The sequence below is a fragment of the Felis catus genome, chromosome B3 (assembly GCF_018350175.1).
Source record: "Felis catus isolate Fca126 chromosome B3, F.catus_Fca126_mat1.0, whole genome shotgun sequence".
In the NCBI taxonomy this organism is placed as follows: Eukaryota; Metazoa; Chordata; class Mammalia; order Carnivora; family Felidae; genus Felis; species Felis catus.
In genome coordinates, this window is record NC_058373.1 from 4,754,884 (window position 1) to 4,779,771 (window position 24,888).

Sequence of the window (24,888 nt, forward strand, 5' to 3'; positions counted from 1 at the left end):
TTTTCAAATCGCAATGTAGAGCACTTATTTGGATCCTGATTCAAGCAAGCCAACTGTAAAAGAAATGAGACAATCAGAGATACTGAACACTAACTCGGTGATAATATTGGGAAGTTTGACATTTAATACTAAAGTCTGATAAGAAGAAATTACCATTATGATTAATTTTGAGATGTGATGATATGTCTATGGTTTTGGGGGAGGAACCTCATATTTTATAGATACATACTGAACTATTATAGATATGGTGATGCTGGGATTTGTTTAAAAATAATCCGGGGGGGGGGGGGGATGGTTAGAAAATACATAAAACAAGATGGACCAGGAGTTGATAATTGTTAATACAGGGTTCATTATGCCATTCTGTCCACTTTTATATGTGTTTGGGACATTCCATAATAAAAAGGCTTTAAATTTTTTTTTTAAGTATTACTTTGGATGTAGAACAGTAAATAAGTAAGCTGCACCCTTCTGTGTAAGAGATGGAGGAAGATGACCTCACACACACACACACACACACATAGGCACGCACATGCACACACACAGACATACTGATACGTATTTGTAAAACAGAGCCATGGAGAGATAAACCGAAAGTGAACAGAAATGGTTACATATTGGGGCAGGAGGGAACAGAGTGAAAGGGACAGAGACAGAAGCAAGACTTCAGGGTGGACTCTGTCATACAGTTTTTAAGTTTGGAATCACAAAAATGTTTCACATAGTTTTAAAATAATAAAAAATTAAACTAAGTAAACAAAAGCATTCCCTAAAAATTGAAAATCAGAAACTAAATAATCTAACAATGTATCAAGCTGGTGACATAACCACATAGAAAAAAATAACTGTTCCCAGTGTGACCTTTAAAACACAGCATTGGGGCGCTTGGGTGGCTCAGTGGGATAAGCATCCAACTTCGGCTCAGGCTGTGATCTCACAGTTCGTGAGTTTGAGCCCCGCGTCAGGCTCTGCACTGATAGCTCGGAGCCTGGAGCCCGCTTCGGACTCTGTGTCTCCCGCTCTCTCTGCCCCTCCCCCCCCCCAAAAAACAAATGTCAAAAAAATTTTAAACACAGCATATTGATTTATACATCTTAATGTGATCTAAGAGCAAAAAGAACTGGAAACACATCTTCAATTTTATTCAGTTGTTCTAACATTAGAAATAATATTGGTATTAATGTTTTGAAATTTATGTGTATGTACGTGTAGTAGGCAAATCTGAGGAACCACGATTTTCCGTATAAAATCAGTTACGTAAAAACTCTAATTTGGGGCACCTGGCCAGCTCAGTCGGTAGAGCACACGACTCAATCTCGGGGTCATGACTTCAAGTCCCACGTGGAGTGTAGAGACTACTTAAAGAAATAAAACTTTAAAAATACATACATACTAACAACTGTACAGTAAAAAAACACATACACTTCTTAGCTCAGGCCACAGCAAAAGCCCAGTAGCAGATGTACCCAGCAAGCACCTCTGGCGTCCAGAAGGGGCTCCTAAGCACCATTCCTCACTTCAAGAACCCTGGTTCCTCAGAAGGATGGCCGACTCCTAGTTTAGCACAAGAAACGCGCCCAGTACATCTTTTGGGGGCTGAAAGTAAGGAAGCTTCTCAGGCTTTATGAGTTCACGTCCAGAGGATGCAGGAACCAGCCTGACGGGGCCCCACAACCAAAGACGTGGAAAAGTGACTGACCCCAACATACCAAACATGTGAAAACCACTGCTTCCATGACAACGGCAGGGGAGGCCACCTCACACCCACTAGGATGCCTCCCGTTAAAGGCAAACAGACGCACAAACAAAACAGAAAAAGGTGTTGGTGAGGATGTGGAGAAACTGGAACCCTCGTGCTCTGTTGGTGGGAATGTGAAATGATGCAGCCGCCATGGAAAATGGCATGGGGGGGGGGGGGGCGGGGATCCGTAAAAATTCTGAAAGAGAGTTTGCCCCTGGTCTAGCCATTCTACTTCTTTTTTTTTTATTTTTATTTTTAATGTTTATTTATTTTTGAGAGACAGAGAGAGACAGAGAATGAGTGAGGGAGGGGTAGAGAGAGAGGGAGACAAAGAATCTGAAGCAGGCTCCAGACTGGAGCTGTCAGCATAGAGCCTGATGTGGGGCCTGAACTCATGAGCTGTGAGATCACGACCTGAGCCGAGGTCGGACGTCCAACTGACTGGGTCACCCAGGTGCCCCCTAGCCATTCTACTTCTATGTACACACCCAAAAGAACTGAAAGCAAGATCCCCAAAAGATGTGTGTGCACCATGTTCACGGCCGCATTCTTGACGATAGCCAAGAGGTGGAAGCGGCCCAAGCGGCCGTCAGGGGATGAACGGAGAGACAGAGGTGGTCTAAACACACAGTGGAGGGCCAGGCAGCCTCAAAAAGGAAGGAAACGCGGTCACGTGCTACAATACAGCCGAGCCTTAAGGACACCGTGCTAAGCGCAGTAAGTCAGTTGGGTAACTGACAAAACCAGTACCGTGTGATTCCATTTGTACAAGGGACAGAGTAGACGAATTCATAGAAACAGAAAATAGAAGGGTGGTTGCGAGGGGCAGGCGGGAGGGGGGAAGGTGGAGTTGTTTCATGGGTATAGGGTTTCAGTTTTGCAAGATGAAAAGAGTTCTGGAAATCGATTGCACAACAGTGTGAATGTACTTAATGCTACTGAACTGCACACTTAGAAAAGGGTGAAGATGGTAAACTTTAGGCTATGTGTGTTTTACCACAATTTTTTAAAATAACAGAAAATCGTGGGGCGCCTGGGTGGCTCAGTAGGCTGAGCATCTGACTTCGGCTCAAGTCATCATCTCACGGTTTGTGAGTTTGAGCCCGTGTCGGGTTCTGTGCTGACAGCTCAGAGCCCGGAGCCTGCTTCACGTTCTGTGTCTCCCCCGACCTCTCTCCCTCTCTCTCTCTGCCCCTCCCCCGCTCACACTCTGTCTCTCCCCCTCTCTCTCAAAAATAAACAAACATTAAAAAAATAAAAACCAGAAAATCTTAACACACTACTTGAGATTGTTTGGGCATCAACTCACTACTGCAAATACTGTTAACTAAGGGAAACAAATTAAGTATATATCCCATTTTCCAACATAAACTATATTTCAAGGTAACCAAATAGCCCTCATCAAAGAGGAAAAGGTACTTTATACAGAACTCCAGCTAACAACTGGGAAAGAAATAATAAAATTACAAAACACCCTTACGCAACTCCTAATAAAATGACTGACTCAAGGAGCAGTTATTAATGGATACTAAAGTAATTACACGAAGTATAGGGAACGTTACAATGAAGGGATCAGAACATCACCACCTGGACTCACTGGTCATACTGAGCATCGTCAAAACAGAGACAGGCAAGGACTCTGTGCCTCCCTGAAGTCAAGAAGTACAAAAGGCGCGGTAGTCCCCCTCCTCAAAACTGCCAATTTCTAGTCTACCCCATAAGATATGGCATATTGAAGAACAAATTAATTGTATGAGGAAGCACCGGTCAAAGCCAGAATTGTCCTGGAAAATTCCCAGGGCCCAGGGACCTGTTTCTTCAGGAAATCAGGGACATGAAAAGTAAGTGGGGGAGGGGGTCTGGTGGGGTGGAGTGGGAAACAGTGCTGTTCTAGAGTGAGAAATGTAAAAGACATAAACGAATGTTAACACGTGGGTCCACGTTTGGATCCCCATTCAAAACGAGCCCAACTATAAAAAGATAGTTTTCGATACAAGAGGAAAATTCGCATATGGACTTGTATTAGACAACATGAAAGAATTGTCATTCATTTTGTTAGAGGTGACAATGATACTATAGCTGCATAAAAGCTTAAGACCAAGAAAAAATAGTCTCTCTGTGCTGACATCCTGCCCAACAAGGCCACGTGGAACACCAGAAGCCCTCTGGCCCCTGCAGAGGCCGGCACACCCAGGGAGAGCTCGCAAGGCCCTCCTGCTGCTCCTGCACCAGAGTGAAGCCCGTCTCCCCCTCCCCGCATGTGGCCTGAAGCCTGGCTACTGTCTCGGGAGACTCAAGTCCCCCAGCCAACAAGGCTAGGTTTGGATCCCAGACCTCAAACCTTACCCTTTGCCTAAGACTCGGAGACCACACTTAACGGCGGGACTCCTCGTGAGGGATTTGAGCTGGGCTGAGAGAAGCCCGACAGCCTTCCTGGGTACCCTCTCCCTTCTTGTCCGGGGGACCTCTGGTCCAGCTCCCACCAGAGGAGAGCGACACACAGAAGAAGCAGGATGGGAAGGGTGTCAGCCAGGGATCCTATACCCTGACGTCTTCCTGCACGGATTTTAGAAGGCGGGTGAAGAACAGTGTGGAAAAACACTAAGCATCAGAACTCTGCGGAAAATGGTTCTGATCACACGACCTAGAAGAAGAGGTCCTGGCCCGAGTCAGCCATGTGAGGACAGCCAGAAGACCAAAGCCCCCGGGGAAAGGGGCCGGGGTCGCCACACTCCATCGGACTCACCAGAAGCAGAATGCAAACTGAGGGGAAAAGGCGCAGAGGAGAGACAACAGCCACCCCACAGCACCTCGCTGGCCCCACCCCGGGGACTGCAGAAGGTCGACAGGCCACCAAACTCCACCACTCCTCTCCTCCGGCCACTGAGCTGAGCGCACTTTGCACTTTCCCGCACCTTTGTTCCCGGTACTCGGAACACCCCGGCCCCTCCCCCTCCTCCAGACTCTTCTCCAGGGTCCAACTCAATCATCCTGTCATTCCCCACGGCCCCCACCCTCTGCCTGGCGCCTCCTCGCGTCAGTCCCTCTCAGGCACTCTGTGCAACCTCGTCTACAAGCCTGTCAGCCCCAACCTCCGTCTGCCTCTGCCTCACATTGTAGCAGGGGTGAGCCCTGCCTCCGCTGAGCCGCGGGAAGCCCTGGAGGAGGGGTGTGACTCCCTCCCCACCCCCACAGCACCCCTGTGCTCCGCGGGGGACCGGGCGCACAGTGCGCACAGGGAACACCTGTGGAGAGCTCCTGGGCCACCAAACAGGTGTGCGGCCCCTGCTGGACTCAAGTAGAAAGAGCTGTTTTTTCTCCTCCCAGGCCTCTGCGGCCCTGGCTCAGGGAGGCTGGGTGAGGGGCTGGGCTTGGCTAGGTCGTGAAGGGAGTCACCTGGAGGAGGAAGGAGAGAGCCTTCTGGAGGCACGTCTGGAGGCCTGCTTTCACAGGGCCTCGTGAACACAGACAGCCACCGACACAGCCCAGACAAACACCACTCTCGTCGAGAGCTGGAACACGCACGTACGCGTGGCTGCTCTCCTGGAGTGGGAGGACACAGAAGGGAGAGGCCCCAGAAGCTTCTGCCACGGCCTGCGTTCCGGGCCACTCTCCTTCCTCAGCCCGACCCTGGGGAACAGCTCAGGGGTGACGTGGTTCCGAGAGCACGGGCCGTGGTACCGGGCGGCGAGGCCCCCACTCGCGTCCCCAAGCTCTCCGGGCACGTGAGAACACTGTGTGGACCCCTCCCAGGGACCTGGGGGGGCCGCCAGCAGAGACCCACCCAGCGGAGGGGGGGCTGAGTGGCCACAGATACAGCGGGCAAACCTTCAGAGTCTCCCCGGGAGTGGGGGGGGGGACCCTTCCCCCAATAAACACCAAGCACTATGCATTCAGGAGGGTCACTAACCATCAGGCCAGACGTCCTCTTCTAAGACTCCTAAGATGCCACCAGTGCCCCCGCATCAATGAGCTTTCCTCCATGCCCAATCATGGAGCTCGTGTAAACCAGGGGCCGACGGCCAGCGCAGGAAGGGTCTGCTTACCAGCCCCTCGGTCTCCTCCGTCGTTCTCTGGAAATGCGCAGCCATGGCCATGTAGTCGCGTATCTGCCTGTGACACTCGAGACACTTGATCCCGTGCCGGATGAGCCTCACGGGGTCCGGGTAGAGCGGCAGAGCCGGAAGGGCCGGGCCCGCCCCGCCCGGAGCCGGGCCGTGTTTGGGGGAAGCGGGGGCGGCGGGGGCGGCTGGGGCGGCCGGGGCCGGGGAGTTCGCGGGGGCGGCCGCGAACATCTGGTCCACAGAGATGGGCTTCACGAGCAGCTGTGAGCACTGCATGACGAGCCCCTTGCTCTTGTGGTCGCGGGCGTGCCGGAGCAGGCTGCACTTGTTGAAGAAGAGAAGCGTCTGGGAGCACAGCGTGCACAGCACCTCGATGTGGACGCTCCGCCGGCCGTAGTGCTGGCTCAGGCTCTTCTCTAAGGCAAACGCGTCCCCACACTCCAGGCAGCAGTACCCGCTGGCCGGCACGTGGATCCTGCTGTCCGCGGGCGGGCTGAGATTGGGCGCGTAGAGGGGCACGGGGTTGGAGCTGTGGAGGACCTTGTTGAAGACCTCCACGGCCAGCGGGGCGGCCTTCTTCACCTGGTGGACCAGGGGCACGGACATCTGGGTGAGCTGCGGCTGGCTCCGCCGCTGCGCGGAGGACTTGGCCGTGACTGACGCGGCGACGCTGTGGGGGACCAGGTTCAGGTTGGCCAGGTGCACGGCCTTGGGCAGGAGGCTGGCGGGGGCCGGCGCGGACGCCTGAGGCGCCGCGCTCTGCTGCTGCTTCCTGCCCGTCTGCGGGCCGGGGGCAGCCCCCTTTGGGGCCCGAGACCCGGAGCTGCAGCAGGAAGACGAAGATTCGCTGGCCTTCGGCGCGCTCTCGTCCCCCTTCTTGTCACCCTGGGGGCTCCCGGCGTTTGCGCCCGCCTCAGGAGAGCGCTCCACCGCGGGCAAGGCGGTGACCTCATCCTCTGGCACCTCGCTCGGGGCCTCGGCAACGGCACTCCCTAGAGGGGACCCAACGGGGGACTTACTGGGATCGTCAGGGTCCGGCAGGATCCTCGTGACGGTCCGTTTGATTTCCCCCGATGACGTCTTAATGGTTTTGATCCTGACTTTGGGAATTGCTGGTGGGGAGCTGGCAGCCACCGAAGGGGAGCCTTTGCTGCTGCTGTCACTGCAGATGCTCCGAGGGCTGTCCGAGGGCTTGATACTCTTTCTAGTGGCCTCCAGGGGGCTCCGGGGACTCTTTGGTGACTTGGGCATTTTGGGGCTGCCTTTGGAGCCCTCTTTAGTGGGCCCTGAGGGTTCCTTTGTGTGGCCAGGCTGATCCTCCTTGGTGACACTGGCCACTCTTTTGGCCTGCAGGGCCACCAAGGCTGCGACACAAGAGGACAGCTTGGAATGAGCTGGCTTCAGACGCTGCCTAGGGGGGACTGACGAGCAGGTGCCGAGCTCCAGGGCAAGCCCCTTAGGCTCTCCAATACTGTTGCTGGGGTGGCTGTTGAATTCCAAAGCTTCCCCAAAGAATCGACTGGCATCCAGCTCCTTGTGAGGCTCCCCCACCTTCTGCCCACCTCGCTCGTGTTCCTGCTGACTCCCCAAGGGCAGAGGTTCTGGCTTGGGCTCTTTCTTACAAAAGTGATCAAACATATGCAGCTCTGGGACCGGAAACTTTGCCAGAGCCTCCAGGACTGGGCCCCCCACAGGCCCACACCCAGAAGGGGGTGGAAAATAACCGTCAGAGTGCTTGGGCTTCATTCCAAACCCATTATCTTTGATGGCATCCTCAGGTTCTGGGCTGGAGATTGGACTGAACTGGTTAAAGGTCGGTAACGGCTCTGACTTGGAAGGTTCTAGCTTGCCGGGGAAACTCCTGGCACTGTCTCCATTCATGAAAGTTGAATCAAATTTCCCACAGTTGTGACCCAGGTTGTGGGGATCTGGAGGCAGGTCTGAGCCCCGGAATCCATTGTGGAGGAGGCTGGGAGCGATGTGGTCCTTCTCCGCTTCGAACGACTCCTGGCGGCTGGTGTTCTTGACGATGACACTCACGGCCGGCACATCTGAGGCTGATCCTGAGTGAGACAAGGACACGCTCTCATCCATACACATGCCTGCGGGTTTGAGGGGACTCTCATTGTCCTCACTGGGGGTCTGGATGGCCTCCTTGGCATCAAGGCTGGTGGGGTCTGGGATGTCAAAGGCAGCCAGAAGGTCATCAAAATCTGGAGTTTTCATATCCCCCATGGCTGGATGCTGGCAGGGGCTACAACAGAAGCAGAACAGGATCAGTGATCCCCGGGGTCCCCCTGGACTCTGTTCGGCATCATCTTCATCACACACCCATTACACTAACACACACACACACAGCCGGGGTGCACGCTCGTGAACCCCACGGCTGAGTTTTACCCCAACAGGTTTCCAAAATGCTGGGGACATTGGGGGACGGATGGAAAGAGAAGTTTACACGCAGTGACAAGGCCACCTGGCCGGCCCTAAACATCAATACCTGGAATCCTAGCTGGTTGCATAGCCAAAAGGAGAAAGCACTCGTATCGCGCCCCCTCAATTTCTCAGGGACTAGCATGACTCCCTAAGCACGTACGCTAGTAAAAACCCAATCACCGAGACCTAAAAACAAACTAAAACAAAAAACAAGAAAACAAAGGTATGGCTCAGCGCCTCCTTTCTTTAGAAATCTTCCAATTCATATATGAGACTTGGCGAGGACTTCTGCTAATTTGCCTCCTACTATTTAATCATGAATTTTGTATAGCTTTGTGTTTTTTGTTGCACGAATTCAGTCAAATCTAAGATGATTTGCTACTGCCAGGATGTATGCTGTCTCATAAATAAACTAAACTCCAGCAAATTGTATCACCTCTCAGGCCCTTTTTTCTCTAGTTAGTGTCTGCTTGCCGTAATTTTCACCTAAAACTGTTATTGGCTGGTAAGTGGACCACTAAATGTGAGGTGCAGGATGACTCTCAAAACGGCAACCACATGGTCATCAGATGGGCTGGAGAACGGTCTTGGGGAAGCCCCAAATTTCATTTTAACTTAATACTCAAAGACAAGATCCACCTGTCTCCTTCATGCTCTGGAGAAGGAGAACTACGGCCCTGCTGTGACAGGAAACCCGGGGCCCTAGGAAAGAGGCCCTCTGTCAGGACATCCCTGTGACACTCACACTCCGATGAAACAGAAGCTAGTTGGTTCCCACCTGCTGGAAAGAGGAAGAAAAACCCCACCATCTCCCTTGTTCAGCCCACAACTCCCGCGTCTGCTTCGGCATCCCAGAGCCTCGCTTGCCTGCACATTTCTTACACGTTTATACTGAAAACCCGTCTGGATGAAGAAAGACACGACTCTTAGCAAGCAGGACAGCAGCTGCACAGAACCAGTTACGTGACAAATCCTCGGGTCCAGGGACCCCAAGGCCCATGTTCTTATCCTAACAACAAAAATTCCCAAAAGCTGTATACGGAAATATGCAGTATGATTAAAACAACACAAAAGGGGCAAACACGCACAAAAGAATCTAAATGTCCGAGAATGGAGAATGGTTAAATCATTGACAGACTACTATGGCAGCCAATAAAAATCCTAATTATGAAATTCATATAGCAACATGGAAAACTAGTGATAGTGTTGGAGCCCCTGTCTGGCTCAAGTCAGTGGAGAGTGCAACTCTTGATCTCAGAGTTGTGAGTTCAAGCCCCATGATGGGTGTCGAGATTACTTAAAAAGAAAAAATCTTAAAAAAAAAATTACTTGGGGCACCTGGGTGGCTCGGTCAGTTCTAAATGTCCATCTCTTGATTTTGGCTCAGATCATGATCTCGCAGTTCATGAGTTCAAGCCCCACAACGGGCTCTGCGCTCACAGCAAGGAGCCTGCTTGGAATTCTCTCTCTTCCCCCTCTCTCTGCCTCTCTCTCCCTCCCTCCCTCCCCCAACTCTCTCTCAAAATAGATAAATATACTTTTAAAAATTACTTACAGTGTTGTTAAAAAATTAATAGAAAATGCCATTAATACAAAGTTAAAGTTAAGTTAAAAACTTAATACAAAAGTGCTGCTAGACTATAGCCAAGTAAAACTAAGTATGCAGTTGAGCCAAGATTAAAAGAAAGAGAAAAATAATTTGTAGGGTGGTGGGATGACTGGTGGGTTATTTTTTCAAAACTCTTTTTTGTGCTGATAGATTGCTTTTATAATTTTAAAAGTGGGATATAAACAGGGCAGCGGGTGACGGGGGGGGGGGAATACTTAGAACCACGAGGGAGCAGGTGGCATAGCACAGGTGTATCTGTTCCCACCTCCTGGGACCCACAGGTTCGCAGCTTTGGTCTCTTGCCCCTCCCCCAACCCCCAACAAAACATATCTGCCTACTTGAGAGTTCTTGCAGAAAATGAAAAATACCTTCTGCTCTGGGAATATATCTAATTATGGTAGATAATAATAAAGTGAAATACCAATTATCTACACTAAATATGGGTTGGCAGAATATCTCTTTGAAATGTGATATAAAGTTCCTGGACACAAACGACTGTCTCCTGGAAATAGGAGCCCATAAGCAAGGGGAACGGACTGGGTACTGTGCAAAGCACTGGCACCCCAATACCAAGTCACCCACTATGCAGGCTGGTGCTAACTGTAAGGAAACACCTCTGTGATGTCTGTGTGCGTTTATTTCCTTCCCCCTCCCACTCCCACCCCCACTTTTTACAGTCTAGAGGGGAAAAAAAAAAAAAAAAGAGAGATGGAAGGAGAAGGGCAGAATAGACCAGTCTTTTTACGGAGCTGAGACCAGCACATGAGGGAGGAGAGGAAGTGGTTGGTGGTGTGTGTGAGGATAACGTGAGGTCACAGGAGCTTAAAGCAGAGAGAGATTACATCAGAAGAAAGCCAGGTCCTCCACATCGGGGAATCTCAGAGACGGGCTGAGATCGGTCAGGGGGAAGGTGAGGTAACTTTTGCAGGGAAATGGGGTGGCTGCTCGACAGCAGAAGCAGGAAAAACCTTTATAACCTTTGGACCTTAAACACCAAAGCTGACACTTTTAAAAGCCAAAGATCAGGTCCTGTTTTCTATTTACTTGTAGTAGGGAAACCAAAACCAGCAGCAATCAGTAACGGTGAATAAGGGGCTAACGGCGTACCTGTTCCCATTTCTCTAAACCTTGCTCTAAAGTAAGCATCACATTGCTTATAAGTAGAATATGGAAACTAATCAAAATGTAACCTATTATAAAAGCAAAGGAAGAAAAAGACTACCAACAAAAAGTTCTACTCGTCAAAAACCTGCCAGCACAAGGTTCAAAGACAAACAACAAACCAGCAGGAATATGTGCAACACAACAGTTACCATCATTAATGTCTTTACTACAGAAAAGGCTCTTACGAAGCAGTAAGTAAGAGATAAGCAGCCCACTTAGAAAATGAGCAAAGGTGGCGAGCACATAATGAAGAAAAACACAAGTGGACAGCTATTCCATAAAAAAAAGCTGCTACCTCCCAAGAAATTAGAGGAATACAAATTAAAATAATGAGAAGCCATTTTGGCTTACCAAATTGACCCAAGTTTTAAAAAATAATAATTCCCAATATTGGCAGAGATGTAGCAAAAGAGGCATTTTGAAGGAAGTATAAATTGATACAATTTGTCTTAGCAGCAAGTTAACGATGCCTACATAAGGCTCAATAGTTCCACTCCCAGGGGCGCCTGGGTGGCTCAGATGGGTGTCCGACTTCGGCTCAGGTCATTATCTCGTGGTTTGTGAGTTCGAGCCCCGCGTCGGGTCTGGAGCCTGGAGCCTGCTTCGGATTCTGTGTCTCCCTCTCTCTGCCCCTCCCCTGCTCATTCTCTGTTTCTCTCTCTCTCTCTCTCTCTCTCTCTCTCTCTCTCTCTGTCAAAAATAAATATTTTTAAAAATTAAAAAAAAAATAGTTCTACTCCCAGAAATGTGACATTTGCATGTCGCAAAGATAATCATTGCAGAATTTTTTATAACAAAAGTATTTCATGACAAAAAATGAGACACAACCAAAGTTCCAACAATAGAAAGCTGGTTCAATAAATTATGGTATATTAACACAATTAAATACTAGACATCATGATAAGACAATATTTATGTCTATAAGAAATGCTCCTGATACAACGTGGAGGCAGGAGGACGCTGTAGTGTATACATGGTACAATCTCTACTTAAAACAAAAAATTTTAACGTACAGTTTTTATGAAAAGGGCTAGAGAAACACTCTAAAATCTTAAAAGTATCTCAATAGATGATATTCTTTTCTTTCGTTTATCTGCATTTTCAAATTATTCAAACTATTTCATGTTGTACTGCTTATGTGGTTTCATGAAATTATATTTTTTAATATAAAAAGAAAAGGGACACCTGGGTGGCTCAGTAGGCTGACCGCCCAGCTCTTGACTTCGTCTCAGGTCACGATCCCAGGGTCGTGGGACTGAGCCCCGTGTGGGGCTCTGCACTGAGTGTGGGGCCTGTTTGAGATTCCCTCTCCCTCCGTCTCCCCACTCACACATGCACTCTGAGCAAAAATAAAAAATAGGGGCGCCTGGGTGGCTCAGTCAGTTGAACGTCTGACTTCGGCTCAGGTCATAATCTCGCAGTTTGTGAGTTCGAGCCCCGCATTGGGCTCTGTGCCGACAGCTCAGAGCCTGGAGCCTGCTTTGGGTTCTGTGTTCCCCTCTCTCTCTTCCCCTCCCTCGCTCATGCTCTGTCTCCCTCTGTCTCAAAAATAAGTAAACATTAAAAAAATTTTAAAGGAAAGATAAAAAATAAAGAAAGAAGAAGAAATCAGGAAGGCCAAAACACTTGAGAAGCTTCTTACAGAGGACTCCAAAAATCACTAACATAAAATTCTCGAAGCACATCTGGCATGACTCAGCAGGGGACTGCCAGCTAGAAAATTGGTGAAACAACTTAATTAAAACAAAAAGTGTGGTCAAGACGTAAAGCATCAGCGTGCCGGCGTCTGCAGCCCATCGCGGGCTGGGAAGCGCAAACCTCAGACCTGCTCTGCCGGGGGACAGCCTTTGGGACCGGAGCCTGGTTATGGCCTCGGCCCCGTGTCCACCAACACCAGCCCAGACACCCGGCGCGGCCCAGAGAGCACCGGCTGGGCTCACCGCGCAGCATCTGGACGGGCTAACGCCAGGCGTGGTGAGCCCGCCAGTTCTCTGTGGCCCAGGCTAACCGTGCGACATTATGTGCAATCCCGTGCGGGTAAAGAGCAAGTCCAGGACTGTCAGACTGACGCTATGTCCTCTCTAAAGAAGGTTCTCCTCAGGAAAGTAAATAGAAATCTCATTTTTTTTTTTTATTATAGGGTCTACTACTTGACCAAGAAATTTTATCAAACACTTAATATGTCAGTGGATGAGGGAGGGGGAACACCTTAACTCTGGAAGGGCCTCAGGAGGCCTGATCAGCCTATTAGAATTCTTTGAGGGGATATAAACAATATGATTATGGCAGAACTAGTAGGCAGAACCCCTATAGACTTTAAACACCATATTTCACCAAAAACAATTTTAAAAACTGAATGCCATAGAACTTGGGTGAATGAATGTTGTATGCATGTGTGCTGTGTTTGTGATTGTCATTTATGAGGAACCATGAACGGTGGAGTTTCTAACCCACTGACCAGTTCAAGACAAGCTTAATGCTTTCATAAATTACCTAGAATGGTAGATCCCAACCCATAGGTAGTCCCAATGACCACCCATTAAAAACACCACTACAGAGCGCCTGGGTGGCTCAGTCTGTTACGCATCGAACTTCAGCTCAAATCATGATCTTGTGGTTCATGGTTTTGAGCCTCACATTAAGCTCTGTGCTGACAGCTCAGAGCCTGGAGTCTGCTTCAGATTCCGTGCCTCCCTCTCTCTCTGCCCTCCCCCGCTCACACTCTGTCTCTCTCTTTCTCAAAAATAAACATAAAAAATAAAATAAAATAAAATAAAATAAAATAAAATAAAATAAAATAAAATAAAATATAAAATAAAATAAAACACCACTACTGAATGAGAGTCTGTAAAAAATTAATTTTTTTAACTTCATTTATTTATTTTGAGAGAGAGAGAGAGAGAGAGAGAGAGAGAGAGAAAATCCCAAGCAGGCTCCACACTATCAGCACAGAGCTCAACATGGGCCTTGATCTCATGAACCATGAGCCAAAATCAAGAATCAGATGCTAAATTAAGCCACCAAGGAGCCCTGAAAAAATTAATTTAAAAAGGAGGTCTCAAATTAAAAACAGACCTACCCTATGACCCAGCAGTAGCACTGCTAGGAATTTACCCAAGGGATACAGGAGTGCTGATGCACAGGGGCACTTGTACCCTAGTGTTTATAGTAGCACTTTCAGCAATAGCCAAATTACAGAAGGATCCTAGATGTCCATCAACTGACGAGTGGACAAAGAAATTGTGGTTCATATACACAATGGAATACTATGTGGCAATGAGAAAGAATGAAATATGGCCCTTTGTAGCAACAGGGATGGAACTGGAGAGTGTGATGCTGAGTGAAATAAGTCAGGCAGAGAAAGACAGACACCATATGTTTTCACTCATACGTGGATTCTGAAAAACTCAGCAGAGGACCAGCGGGGAGGGGAAGGGGGAAAGAAAAAGTTACAGAGAGGGAAGGAGGCAAACCATAAGAGACTCTTAAAAACTGAGAATAAACTGAGGGTCGGTAGGGGGTTGGAGGGAGGGGAAAGTGGGTGATGGCCATTGAGGAAGGTACCTGTTGGGATGAGCACTGGGTGTTGTATGGGAACCAATTTGACAATAAATTTCATGAAAAAAAGAAGAAAAAAAAAAAAAAAGAAAAAGGACATCTCAGTGCAGTGCCTGGGGAGCTCAGTCAGTTAAGCATGCAACTCTTGATTTCAGTTCAGGTCATGAGCTCACAGTTCATGGGATCGAGCCCTCCATCAGGCTCTGCGCTGATAGCAAAGTGTGCTTGGGATTCTCTCTTTCCTTTCCCTCTGACCCTCCCCTGCTCATGCCTGCTCTCGCTCTCTCTCTCGCTCTCTCTCTCTCTCTCTCTCAAAATAAATAAATAAATAAACATTTTTAAAAATTTCTAAAGGAGGTCTTAGGGCACCTGGATGGCTCAGTTAAGCATCCAACTCTTGATTTCAGCTCAGATCATGATCTCACAGTTTGTGAGTTCAAGCCCCAGCATCAGGCTCTGTACTGATGGTGTGGAGCCTGCTTAGGATTCTCTCTCTCCCTGTGCTCTGTCTCTCTCCCTCTCTCAAAATAAATAAATAAATAAACTTAAAAGAAATAAAAAGGAGGTCTCATATTCAAAATGCTTTGGGAACCAATGATCTAGCAGAATATTAGGCTATAAGCTTCAGGAGGGAAGAGGCCTGTCTCATTAATCACTGCATTCTCCATTAGGTACTCAATAAATATATTGTGAAGCAATAAAGTGAAACCTTCAAGATTGTAAGTAGCCTTAAAACTGTTCCAGAAATCAAAATCAAAATTAAAAGACAACAAGTTCTCAGGAGGCTGTATGAATGGGTGAAATTATGGCAAAGGAGCATCACTGGAGGCCAATTTGGTGAAGGGACATTTAGGAAAATGCAACCTTAATGACACTTTTAGAATAACGGGTTCTAAGCTAAGCAGTTCGATAAAGAGGCTTGGCCATCAGCTCAGACTATTCCCTGAAGACACCACGTTGCATGTTTTCTCACCAAATGCCCAGAAAACATGGGGCTTTATTAGAAAGAATACTGGGAACAACACACAACTTGTGATCTTGCACTTTTTCAGAACCGCCCGGTGTCCACAGCTACATGTGCTGTTCAGTTGTGGTTCCCTTTCTTAAGAAAGGCATACCAGAGTCGGAAAAGGTCCTAAGAAACAAGAACGAAGTTATCAAGTAGATAGAAGAGCCTTCTAGTAAGAGCTTACAGATTAGAACTCTTTAATTCTGGAGAGACAAAGGTTTGGGGAAAGGGGGAGGATAAGTCACATACAGATTTGTTCATCAAACCTTAAGATACTACAGAGGAGAGGGGCACCTGGGTGGCTCAGTCAGTTAAGCATCTGATTTCTGCTCAGGTCATGATGTCACAGTTCACGAGTTCGAGCCCCACTTTGGGTGAGCCCCACTTCTCTCTCTCTCTCTGCCCTTCACTCACTTGTGCCCTCTCTCTCTCTCTCACAAATAAATAAAATACTAGAGAGAAGAGAGAAGCATTCTGAAGTTTGAAATAAACGATACAGACAGACAAGAAATAACTTTGCCCACTAGTCAGAAACATACTGAAGTTGTTATAGGTAAAATATATAAATGTAGTAACATCCATACTTATTTGGATCTAGAAATTTAAAAAAAAAAAAGGCTCTGAGGAACTAAGAAGAAGGGATTGTCACTAAACCTATGAGCTTCCTTTCCCTCAGCACCGACGCTTTTGAATTTCAAATTAACATTAAACTCGGTCATCTGTTTCTTTTAACAACACTAAGTTCAGTAATGGTAGATTAATAAAAGTTCAGAAACAGGACACCCAGGGGGCAGAGGCACTCCAAAAGCATTACGAAAAGTTGGATCTCGGGACACCTGTGTGGCTCAGTCAGTTGGGCCTCCAACTCTTGGTTTCGGCTCAGATCGTGATCTCACACTTCGTGAGATCTGTGCTGACAGAGAGGAGCCCTGTGTGGGATTCTCTCTCTCCCTCTCTCTCTGCCCCTCCCCTACTGACACACACACACACACACACACACACACTCTCTCTCTCTCTCTTTCTCTCTCAAAATAAACAAACTTAAAAAAAAAAAAGAAAAGAAAAATTGGATCTCTAGTCAGTATATTGTTTAATGAGCCAAGGAAGCAAATAACATGTTCCAGATTTATACAATGAAAGTTAAAGGCAGCAAGATTCAAGGAACATTGGCCTGGGAATCACAAATTCAGTTTCCTTGAATTTGCCACCGCTTGTCGGATGATGTCTAGAAGGACGGATGTGTGTATGTTTTCCAACCTGTGGGTAAACTCTTTATCCTGCTCCCACATGACTGAATGTGGCTTACACGCTGATATAATCTGCGTTCAATCACTGTTATAATGGTTTAGAGTTTACAAAGGGGTAAGTGGAAGTTACCCTCAGCTTTCTACTTTAGAAGGAGTATTCCAGAGGAAACGGAGCAAAGACTAATGAATCCAAGCTGTCCGATGCACAGAGAAAGTGCATGCGGCCACGCTTACTCAGGACAGGCTGAGACCAGAAGGTACCTGAGCTGGTTGCCAGACGGGGGAAGTTCTGTCGCAGGAAAGGAAGCTGGGCAAGGGGAAAGAGAACGAGCGAGCGAGCGAGCTGCTGCTCCTGGGGTTGTCAGAAGCTTTAGTCTGGCTCAGGTTAAACGGTGATGAGACAAAGACACTGAGCCCATGGGAGGTAGAGAAGGAAACTCAGTGAAATCTAATGACCTGGGGAAGGTCCCACATTCCTGGACCCAGAATGAAGCCCCAGGCCAGGAACAGGAGAGCTAAAAGAGGAACAAACTGGGAAGCATGAGAAGGGCTTCCACCCCTATCCCGTCACAGTCACCCAGGAGGAGATCTCAGGCAGGCTTCAGTTTATGATGTAAAATTAAACTAACTCGAAGGATCTCTGAGTCCCCTACAACTATTGGATTTCTACACAAAACTTAGCTCCTAAAGTGGACCAGTGACTCTCTACCATACACCTGTCACCGCCCTCCCGAACACAGGTCTCAGCGATCCCAAGGCACAGATGTTCTGAGTCAGTCAGTAGCCAGTGTCTCATTTCACGAGACACCTGGTATTTGAATCATCAGCAAAGCACAGCCCAAAGAGATGCTCAGCAGTAAAAGAAAGCAGGTGCCAGCGGACGGTGGACCCAGGCGAAATGGCAAAGCTTTTCACTTGTCTTCTTCTTCATCTGGTCTTAGCCCCCTTCAATGCACACAGCGGTTGCTGTGAAACATCTATCTGATCACAGAGACGTCCTGCTCACAGTGCCGGTCACCTGCAGGAGAGAGCTCCAAGCCTCCGCCCAGAGGGAGAGCCCACTCCCATCTGGTCTGCGCCCACCTCTCCAGCCACTTCCCAGGGTGGTTCTCGCAGACTCCCTCCCGACGACAGAATACCTGATGGTCCACCGCACTGGCCCCAGACAGTGCCTGAGCACTGCTCTGCCCCAGGAGCCCCTCCTCTGCCCGCCTCCTCTGAGAGCTGTGACTCCAGGCCTCTGCCCTCCTCCTCCTCCTCCTCCTCCTCCTCCTCCACCCCCCTTCCGCCATGGCGGCACTTCCCGCAGCGGGATGGGGTCCTGGGTTTACTCATCGGTCTGTAAGCCTCTCCAGAGCTAGGGTCATGTCCTTCACCTCTATTTCTGAGACCCCAACACAGCCGGTCCGCAGGGACAAGCAAGCTGTCACTGCTCGCTCCGGCCCAGGACAGGTCCTCAGCGCCTCCCCAAACCCCGCTGGCCCTGCCCCGAGGCAGCTTCCCCTCCCCCTCCAGGCCCTTCCGCCCAAGCAAAACTCCCACTTCCCGGGGAGAGAGTCATATCGCAAACATTCTAACAGGACTCACAGGATGTTAGAGCTGAAGGGGACCTCAGAAATGATCTGGTCCAGTGGCTTCCAAACACACGTCTGCAGATTGCTCCTGGACTGACTGCAAAAGAATAACATGGGGAGTGACTTTAACACAGAGTCCCAGGCTCCTACTAGGAGACTGCGACTCAGCAAGTCTGGGAGGGATCCCCGCGTGTTTGTGAAGCCTCCCGGTTGCCTCCAGCGCCCTGGCCTCGTCCACCCTCTTCATCTTTACGTGGACAACCTGGGCTCCGGAAGGAAAAGCTCAGGGCGCCCAGCTGGCTCATTGGAGCAGGCGACTCTCCAGCTCGGGGCTGGGAGCTGAGCCCCAGGTTGGGTGTACGGATTGCTCAAAAATAAAATCGAAAGAGAAAGAAAGAAGAAAGAAAGAAGAAAGAAAGAAGAAAGAAAGAAGAAAGAAAGGAAAGGAAAGGAAAGGAAAGGAAAGGAAAGGAAAGGAAAGGAAAGGAAAGGAAAGGAAAGGAAAGGAAAGGAAAGGAAAGGAAAGGAAAGGAAAGGAAAGGAAAGGAAGGAGGGAGGGGGGGGAGGGAGGGAGGGAGGGAGGGAGGGAGGGAGGGAGGGAGGGGAGAAGGAGAAGTTCACGCACCAAACATTGACCCAATGCCAGGAATGGTGCCTGGCACTGAGGACACAAAGGGAAAGCCCAGACCCTGCTCTTGAGTGCCCCCACACACGACCCACTGGAAAGCCCGGCCACCACGAAACTGGGGGTGCCACGGAAGGCCCACAAGGGCACTGCTTTCCCACAGGCAAGGAAGGGAGAGGGACTTGGTCTGAGTGGGGTCACCTCAGTGAGCTCCCCTGGGCTCCCTTCTGTGTCCCTCACTCCTTTGAGGGCACAATTTACTTTTGCTGTAGTTATTTCAGTAAATATTCCCTCTTCCGCTGTCTTATAAGCCCCTCAACAGGCACTCACTAAATTATTAAACCAATATCCCCTCAATTCAAGGTTTGGGTTTCTCCTTGGATAGGCATGTCAAAGATAATATGCCCAGAGTCTAACTCTCAATTTCCCGTGGCTTAGGCTGGGCATCCGTGAGTCCTCTCACCCCCAGACCCTGCAACCAATCCAAGAGCAAATCCCGTCGAGTGTTCCTTCAAAACATCTCCAAATGCAACCGTTTCCTGCCTCCAGCCGTCACCACCTCTCCCTCCTGGGTCCCCGCAAAAGTCTGCTACCCTCGCCTCCACTGCTCATTCCCAACACAGCAGCCAGATTGCTGCTCTAGAAACACCCACCAGGGGCGCCTGGGTGGCTCAGTCAGTGAAGCATCTGACTTTAGCTCAGGTCATGATCTCAGGGTTCGTGAGTTCAAACCCCACATCAGGCTCACTGCTGTCAGCACAGAGCCCGCTTCAGATCCTCTGTCTCCCTCTCTCTCTGCCCCTCCCCTGCTGGCGCATGCACTCTCTCTCAAAAATAAACATTAAAAAAAAAAAAAAAAACACCCATCAGATCACATTCCTCCTGCCCTTGAACCCCTTCAACACGGTCCCATCTCACACAGAGCGAGCTCCGGCCATCACCGCAGCCTCTGTGCCAGGAGGGTCTCCCACACCTGTCTCTGTCACCCAGTTGGCTCGGGCACACACAGGCCTCTGCCCTGTTCCTCAAACACACCCCTGCTCAGAGCCTTTTAGTCTACTGTTCCCTCTGCTAGGACTGCGCTTCCCCTCAGATCTCGAGGTGCTCACTGCTCACTTCCACCCAGTCTTTACTCAAATGTCCTTTTGTCAGAAGCCTCCTGTGACCAGTGTATGTGACATCCCAGTCCCCACCCTCACGGTCACACCATCAATCTCTGTCCTCTACTTGTTTTTTCTTCAAAGCCCTTCCCACCACCTGACACATTGCATAATTGCTCATGTCTTCATTGTCTCTTTTTAAGCTCCAGTGTGTTTACTGGAAGGTAATCCACCATTAGAAAGGGGGAATGATTTGACAGGCTCATCCGTCCAGAACTCAGATTGCTCAAGGAGAGCCATGGAATCCTAAGCAGGTTTATTACTAGTCAAGCAGTTGGCAAGTTTGCAACGTTATTTGTGTTTCACTTTGTAAAATTCCTTCGTAAACGGACAGACCTTGAGTGGTCGGTGGGGCCTTGCCAGGGGGAAGGGGTCTGCCCAGAGTAGCACGTGGCCATGAATCCTGGGCTCCTACATGGCTGATTAAGTGAAAATGCTGGATCGGTGGAAGGGGTCTATGGGCCAACATCCCCACAATAAGGTCACTCATCTTGAGGATGGAAACAGTGTGACATCAGTAGAAATGGAGGGCTACCTCTGAGCAGGGCACAGGGTAGACTTAAGTCTTAAGAAAAGGAGATACAACTCTGTGAATATACTAAAAATCATTCAGTTGTATGCTTTAAATGGGTGAATTGCATGGGGTGCCTGGGTGGCTCAGTCGGTTGAGCATCTGACTTCGGCTCAGGTCATGATCTCGCGGTGTGTGAGTTCGAGCCCCGCGTCGGGCTCTGTGCTGACAGCTCGGAGCCTGGAGCCTGCTTCGGATTCTGTGTCTCCCTCTCTCTCTGCCCCTCCCCTGCTCATGCTCTGTCTCTCTCTGTCTCAAAAATAAATAGAAACATTTAAAAAAAATTTTTTAAATAAATAAATAAATGGGGGAATTGCATGGCATGTGAATCTTATCTCAAAAAAACTGTGTTTTTTTGTTTTTGTTTTTGTTTTTTTAAGATAAAAAGAGAGGATAAAACTGGAGGGAGTTGGGATTAGGCAGCACCCGACAGCTCATTGAGATGATAGAAATGGAAACTAGGTATAGACAAAAACAAAGTTTAAACGGAGCTGAGAACTGAGACAAAAACTGATACTCTGTAACCTGCACCCCCTTTCCCTTTCATTACTTGCAAACAGATCTCAGCACTAACTGGGCACTGCATTTTGTTAGAAACGAACAGAACAGAGACTAAGAAGCAAGAGGGACAGGACTCCTCCTTGATCACACCGCCTCCTCCTCAAGGAGTCCCTCCCACTGAGTTTTGTAAAAGCATCATCTCCTAGTAGTAGGGACGCCCAAAATTAAACAAAGAGCTGGTAGCCTCAGACCTGTTGGGAACCAAGCCTCCACTCCCTGAACAAAAGGGCCCCAGCCAAGAAAACGTGGCCATTCCGCAGAATTACTTTTTCCTCATTTCTGGCACCCTCGTGTTTGGGGGCTCTGTGTATATTCTGGGTCTCATCTACCACAAGCAAAGTGAGGTCCCAGAGATTCCAAAACCAAAAGGTTTTCGGGGGGCAGGGGTGAGGAGGTGGGAGCAAGGAACATGCTATTACTCTTGGGGTATCTCTGTGGTTCCCTTCTCTCTCTCTCTCTCTCTCTCTCTCTCTCTCTCTCTCTCTCACACACACACACACACACACACACACACACACACACACACACACACACCTACCTTCTTCCTCCCTCTTCTCTCCTTCCCCTCTCAACAGAGACCAGGTGGGGGCGCCTGGGTGGCTCAGTCGGTTAAGCAGCCGACTTCGGCCCAGGTCATGATCTCACAGTTCATGGGTTCCAGCCCCGCGTCGGGCTCTGTGCTGACAGCTCAGAGCCTGGAACCTGCTCCAGATGCTGTGTCTCCCCCTCTCTCCCCCTTCCCTCTCCCCTCCCCTGCTCATTCTCTCTCTCAAAAATAAATAAAAACATTAATAAATAAACAAACAGAGACCGGGTGGGCTCTTCCACCATGGCTCCTCAGACCAAGGGCAGTCAGCCTTCTTCAGGAAAGCGAGGCACCAGCCAAGGCAGCTTTTTACCAACAAGGCAATATGGCAACAGATCCGACATCCGGGTGCCCAACGATGTGCCTGTTGTATGTGCCCCTGACATTCCAAGGGGACAGCAGAGAACAGGTATCTAAAGAAACACCTCTGTGTGCCTTTCTACCACCAGACAAAATGGAATATTAAAATTCCTTATCTTTTTAAGACACCTAATAAAATATTTACAGACAGAATGATGTGATATCTGGGATTTGTCTCGAAATGACACAGAGCAGGAGGAAAGGGCAGGGAGGGTTTTTATGAATGAAACAAGATTTGCCACAAACAACTCCTGGACGTGGGCGAGGAGCACGTGGACGTTTATCCGTTATTGTCTCTATGTGTGTATACTTTTGCCCTCTCAGGACCAGACCCTTGCCTAGTGGACCCTGTGAGTCCAGCTAGATAACCACCAATGTCACACCCACTAGGATGGCCATTATTTTAAAAAAGAAGGAAAGAACAAGGGTCGGCGAGGGCGTGGAGAAGTTAGAACCCTTGTGCGTTGCCGGTAGGAATAAAAAAAGGTGCAGCCGCTATGGAAAACAATATGGTGGTTCCTGATGAAAATTAAACATAGAATTACCATGCGATTTATCAACTCCGCCTCTGGGTATATACCCAAAAGAACTGAACGCAGGGTCTCAAGGAGTAATCTTTATACCCACGTTCACAGCAGCATTGTTCACGATACCCAGAAAATGAAAGCAACCGTGTCCATCAATAGATGAATGGATAAACCAAATGTGATATAAACAGGCAATGGAATATTATTCAGCCTTAAAAAGGCTTAAAGTCCTGACACATGCTACAGCATGGATGAACCCTGAGGACATCATGCTAAGTGAAAACAGCCAGGCGTAAAAGGACAAATAGTGTATGATTTCGCCTAGGAATCCAGGCTCCCTAGAGTAGTCAAGGTCATGAAGGCAGAAAGTACGACAGTGCGTACCAGGGGTTGAGGGGAGAGAGGACAGGGAGTTAGTGTTTCATGGGTACAGGGTTTCATTCTGGGATGATGAAAGATTCTGGAGGGTGGTGATGGCTGTACCATCGTGAACGTACTGGAGGCTACCGAACAGTGCACTGAAAAATGGTTAAAATGGTCAGTGTCTTTACGTATATCTGGCCACAGTTTAAAAAGCAAAACACAACACCGAGGAACATAAAGACGTCACTTGTGTCTCTTCAAGGCCAGCTCAGGTCAGCCTAGACATCATACCTCAGAGAGGTTCTCAAAACAAGGGTGTGGTGAGCGTTGCTGGGAGTGTGGAGCTATGGAGAAAGGCATAACATCTGCCTAGGCACATGGTTTCCAAACACTACCTAAGGAAAGAAACAAAAGAAGATGTTTTTTAATAGGCCTGACGGCAAATGTCTCAGTTAAGGTGCTAATCGCAATAATAAAAGTCTAGGTCAGACCCTGAGAAAACTCTCCAAACGTAAACTCAAAGCTGCATTCTCAAAGATAAAACTTCTGCGGGCCCCAGACCATCTGCCCTCCCCGGCCATGATGTGGTGGTTCAGAGCACAGACTCTACCCGGGTTCCAACCTCAGCCACGCTCACTAGCCATTTGACCTACGGAGGTTTGCTCACATCTGTGTCTCAGTTTCCCCATATGTAAAACGGGAAACTGTTGTGGGGACTCAGTGAGTTGACATCTGTAAAGCTCTTACAACACTGCCTTCAGCACAGCAAATGCATGTGTTTGTTAAGTATTGTGCCACAACGTCAGAGTGCCCCAGCAGGCTGCTGGATCCCCAAATGTCAGGCTGCTTGGAAGCACACACAGGGGACAGAGACAAGGGAAGGGAAGGCCGGCTACCCCTCCACACAGCTCAGGAGGCCTGCTGGAGCGGAGGAAGAGGGCCCAGGAGTGGGCAGAGGGACTGCAGCAGATACGGGGGGGGGGGCAGTCACAGGTGGGGAGGAGGAGGAAGGGCAAGCACTGGGCAGGGGGAAGGAATGACAGAAGATACCAAAAAGCTGGCAGAACCCATTTTTTTTAAACTCGGTGATCTTCACGGTCACCGAGCATCAGAACCACCTCAGAACTTTAGAAACTCCTTCACGCTCGGCCACAACACCCTGAAACGTAGGCTTAATCGGCCAGCGGGGAGAAACTGGGTACTGGCCCCTCGGCTCTGTGAGCCCACAAACGACAGAACGAAAAGTCACATTTCAAATTCTGCTCACGTGCACTCTTAATTCTGCATTCCCTCGCTCGACTTCATTTCTGTCTTAACTTTGAAAGGCTAGCATTTACTTGGGATTCTAAAGAGAGAGACAATATTAATGGAAAAATTTAGAAGGGAAAGGAGGGAAACGCACGGTCTCAATTCTACAGAAGGGAAACAACTTTTTTCCCCCCTGAACTTTCTTTTTCTTATTGGAACATCACAGTTCAAAACGTAAACTGAGAAGCAGACACTGTGCTACCCCAATGAGGACAAAGGTCAGAGACCGGGGCACCGGGTAGGTGGGTGTTTTACACAAGATGTCCCAAGCAAGTTAGCTCCGGGGTGCCCCCGTCAACGTGCCCGGTCATTCACTCCAGGTTAACCTTAGCCTGCAGCCACTGGGTTCTGTGGGTTACTCAAACTGTCCCCTGTAGCCAGGAACACAGTTGGCTACAGAGAGAGGCCGGCAAACCTCAGCATCAGG

At 48.9% G+C, this 24,888-nt stretch overlaps 1 protein-coding gene across 7 annotated transcripts in view; it reads right to left on the reverse strand.

Moving 5' to 3' along the window:
• ZNF592 (zinc finger protein 592) overlaps positions 1-24,888 on the reverse strand; it is a 59,551-nt gene that overhangs the window by 22,418 nt on the left and 12,245 nt on the right. For 5 of the 7 annotated variants that reach the window (XM_011282770.3, XM_011282771.3, XM_045058753.1 and 2 more), the window contains exons 2-3: positions 18,414-18,497; positions 5,788-8,059 (exon numbers count right to left, since the gene is read on the reverse strand). In XM_011282770.3, coding sequence (XP_011281072.2) covers positions 5,788-8,059; positions 18,414-18,497 — 2,356 coding nt within the window. Of the gene's footprint in view, positions 1-5,787; positions 8,060-18,413; positions 18,498-23,444; positions 23,549-24,888 lie in introns of all 7 variants that reach the window. The other 2 variants (XM_023254888.2, XM_045058755.1) reach the window with 2 other exon arrangements.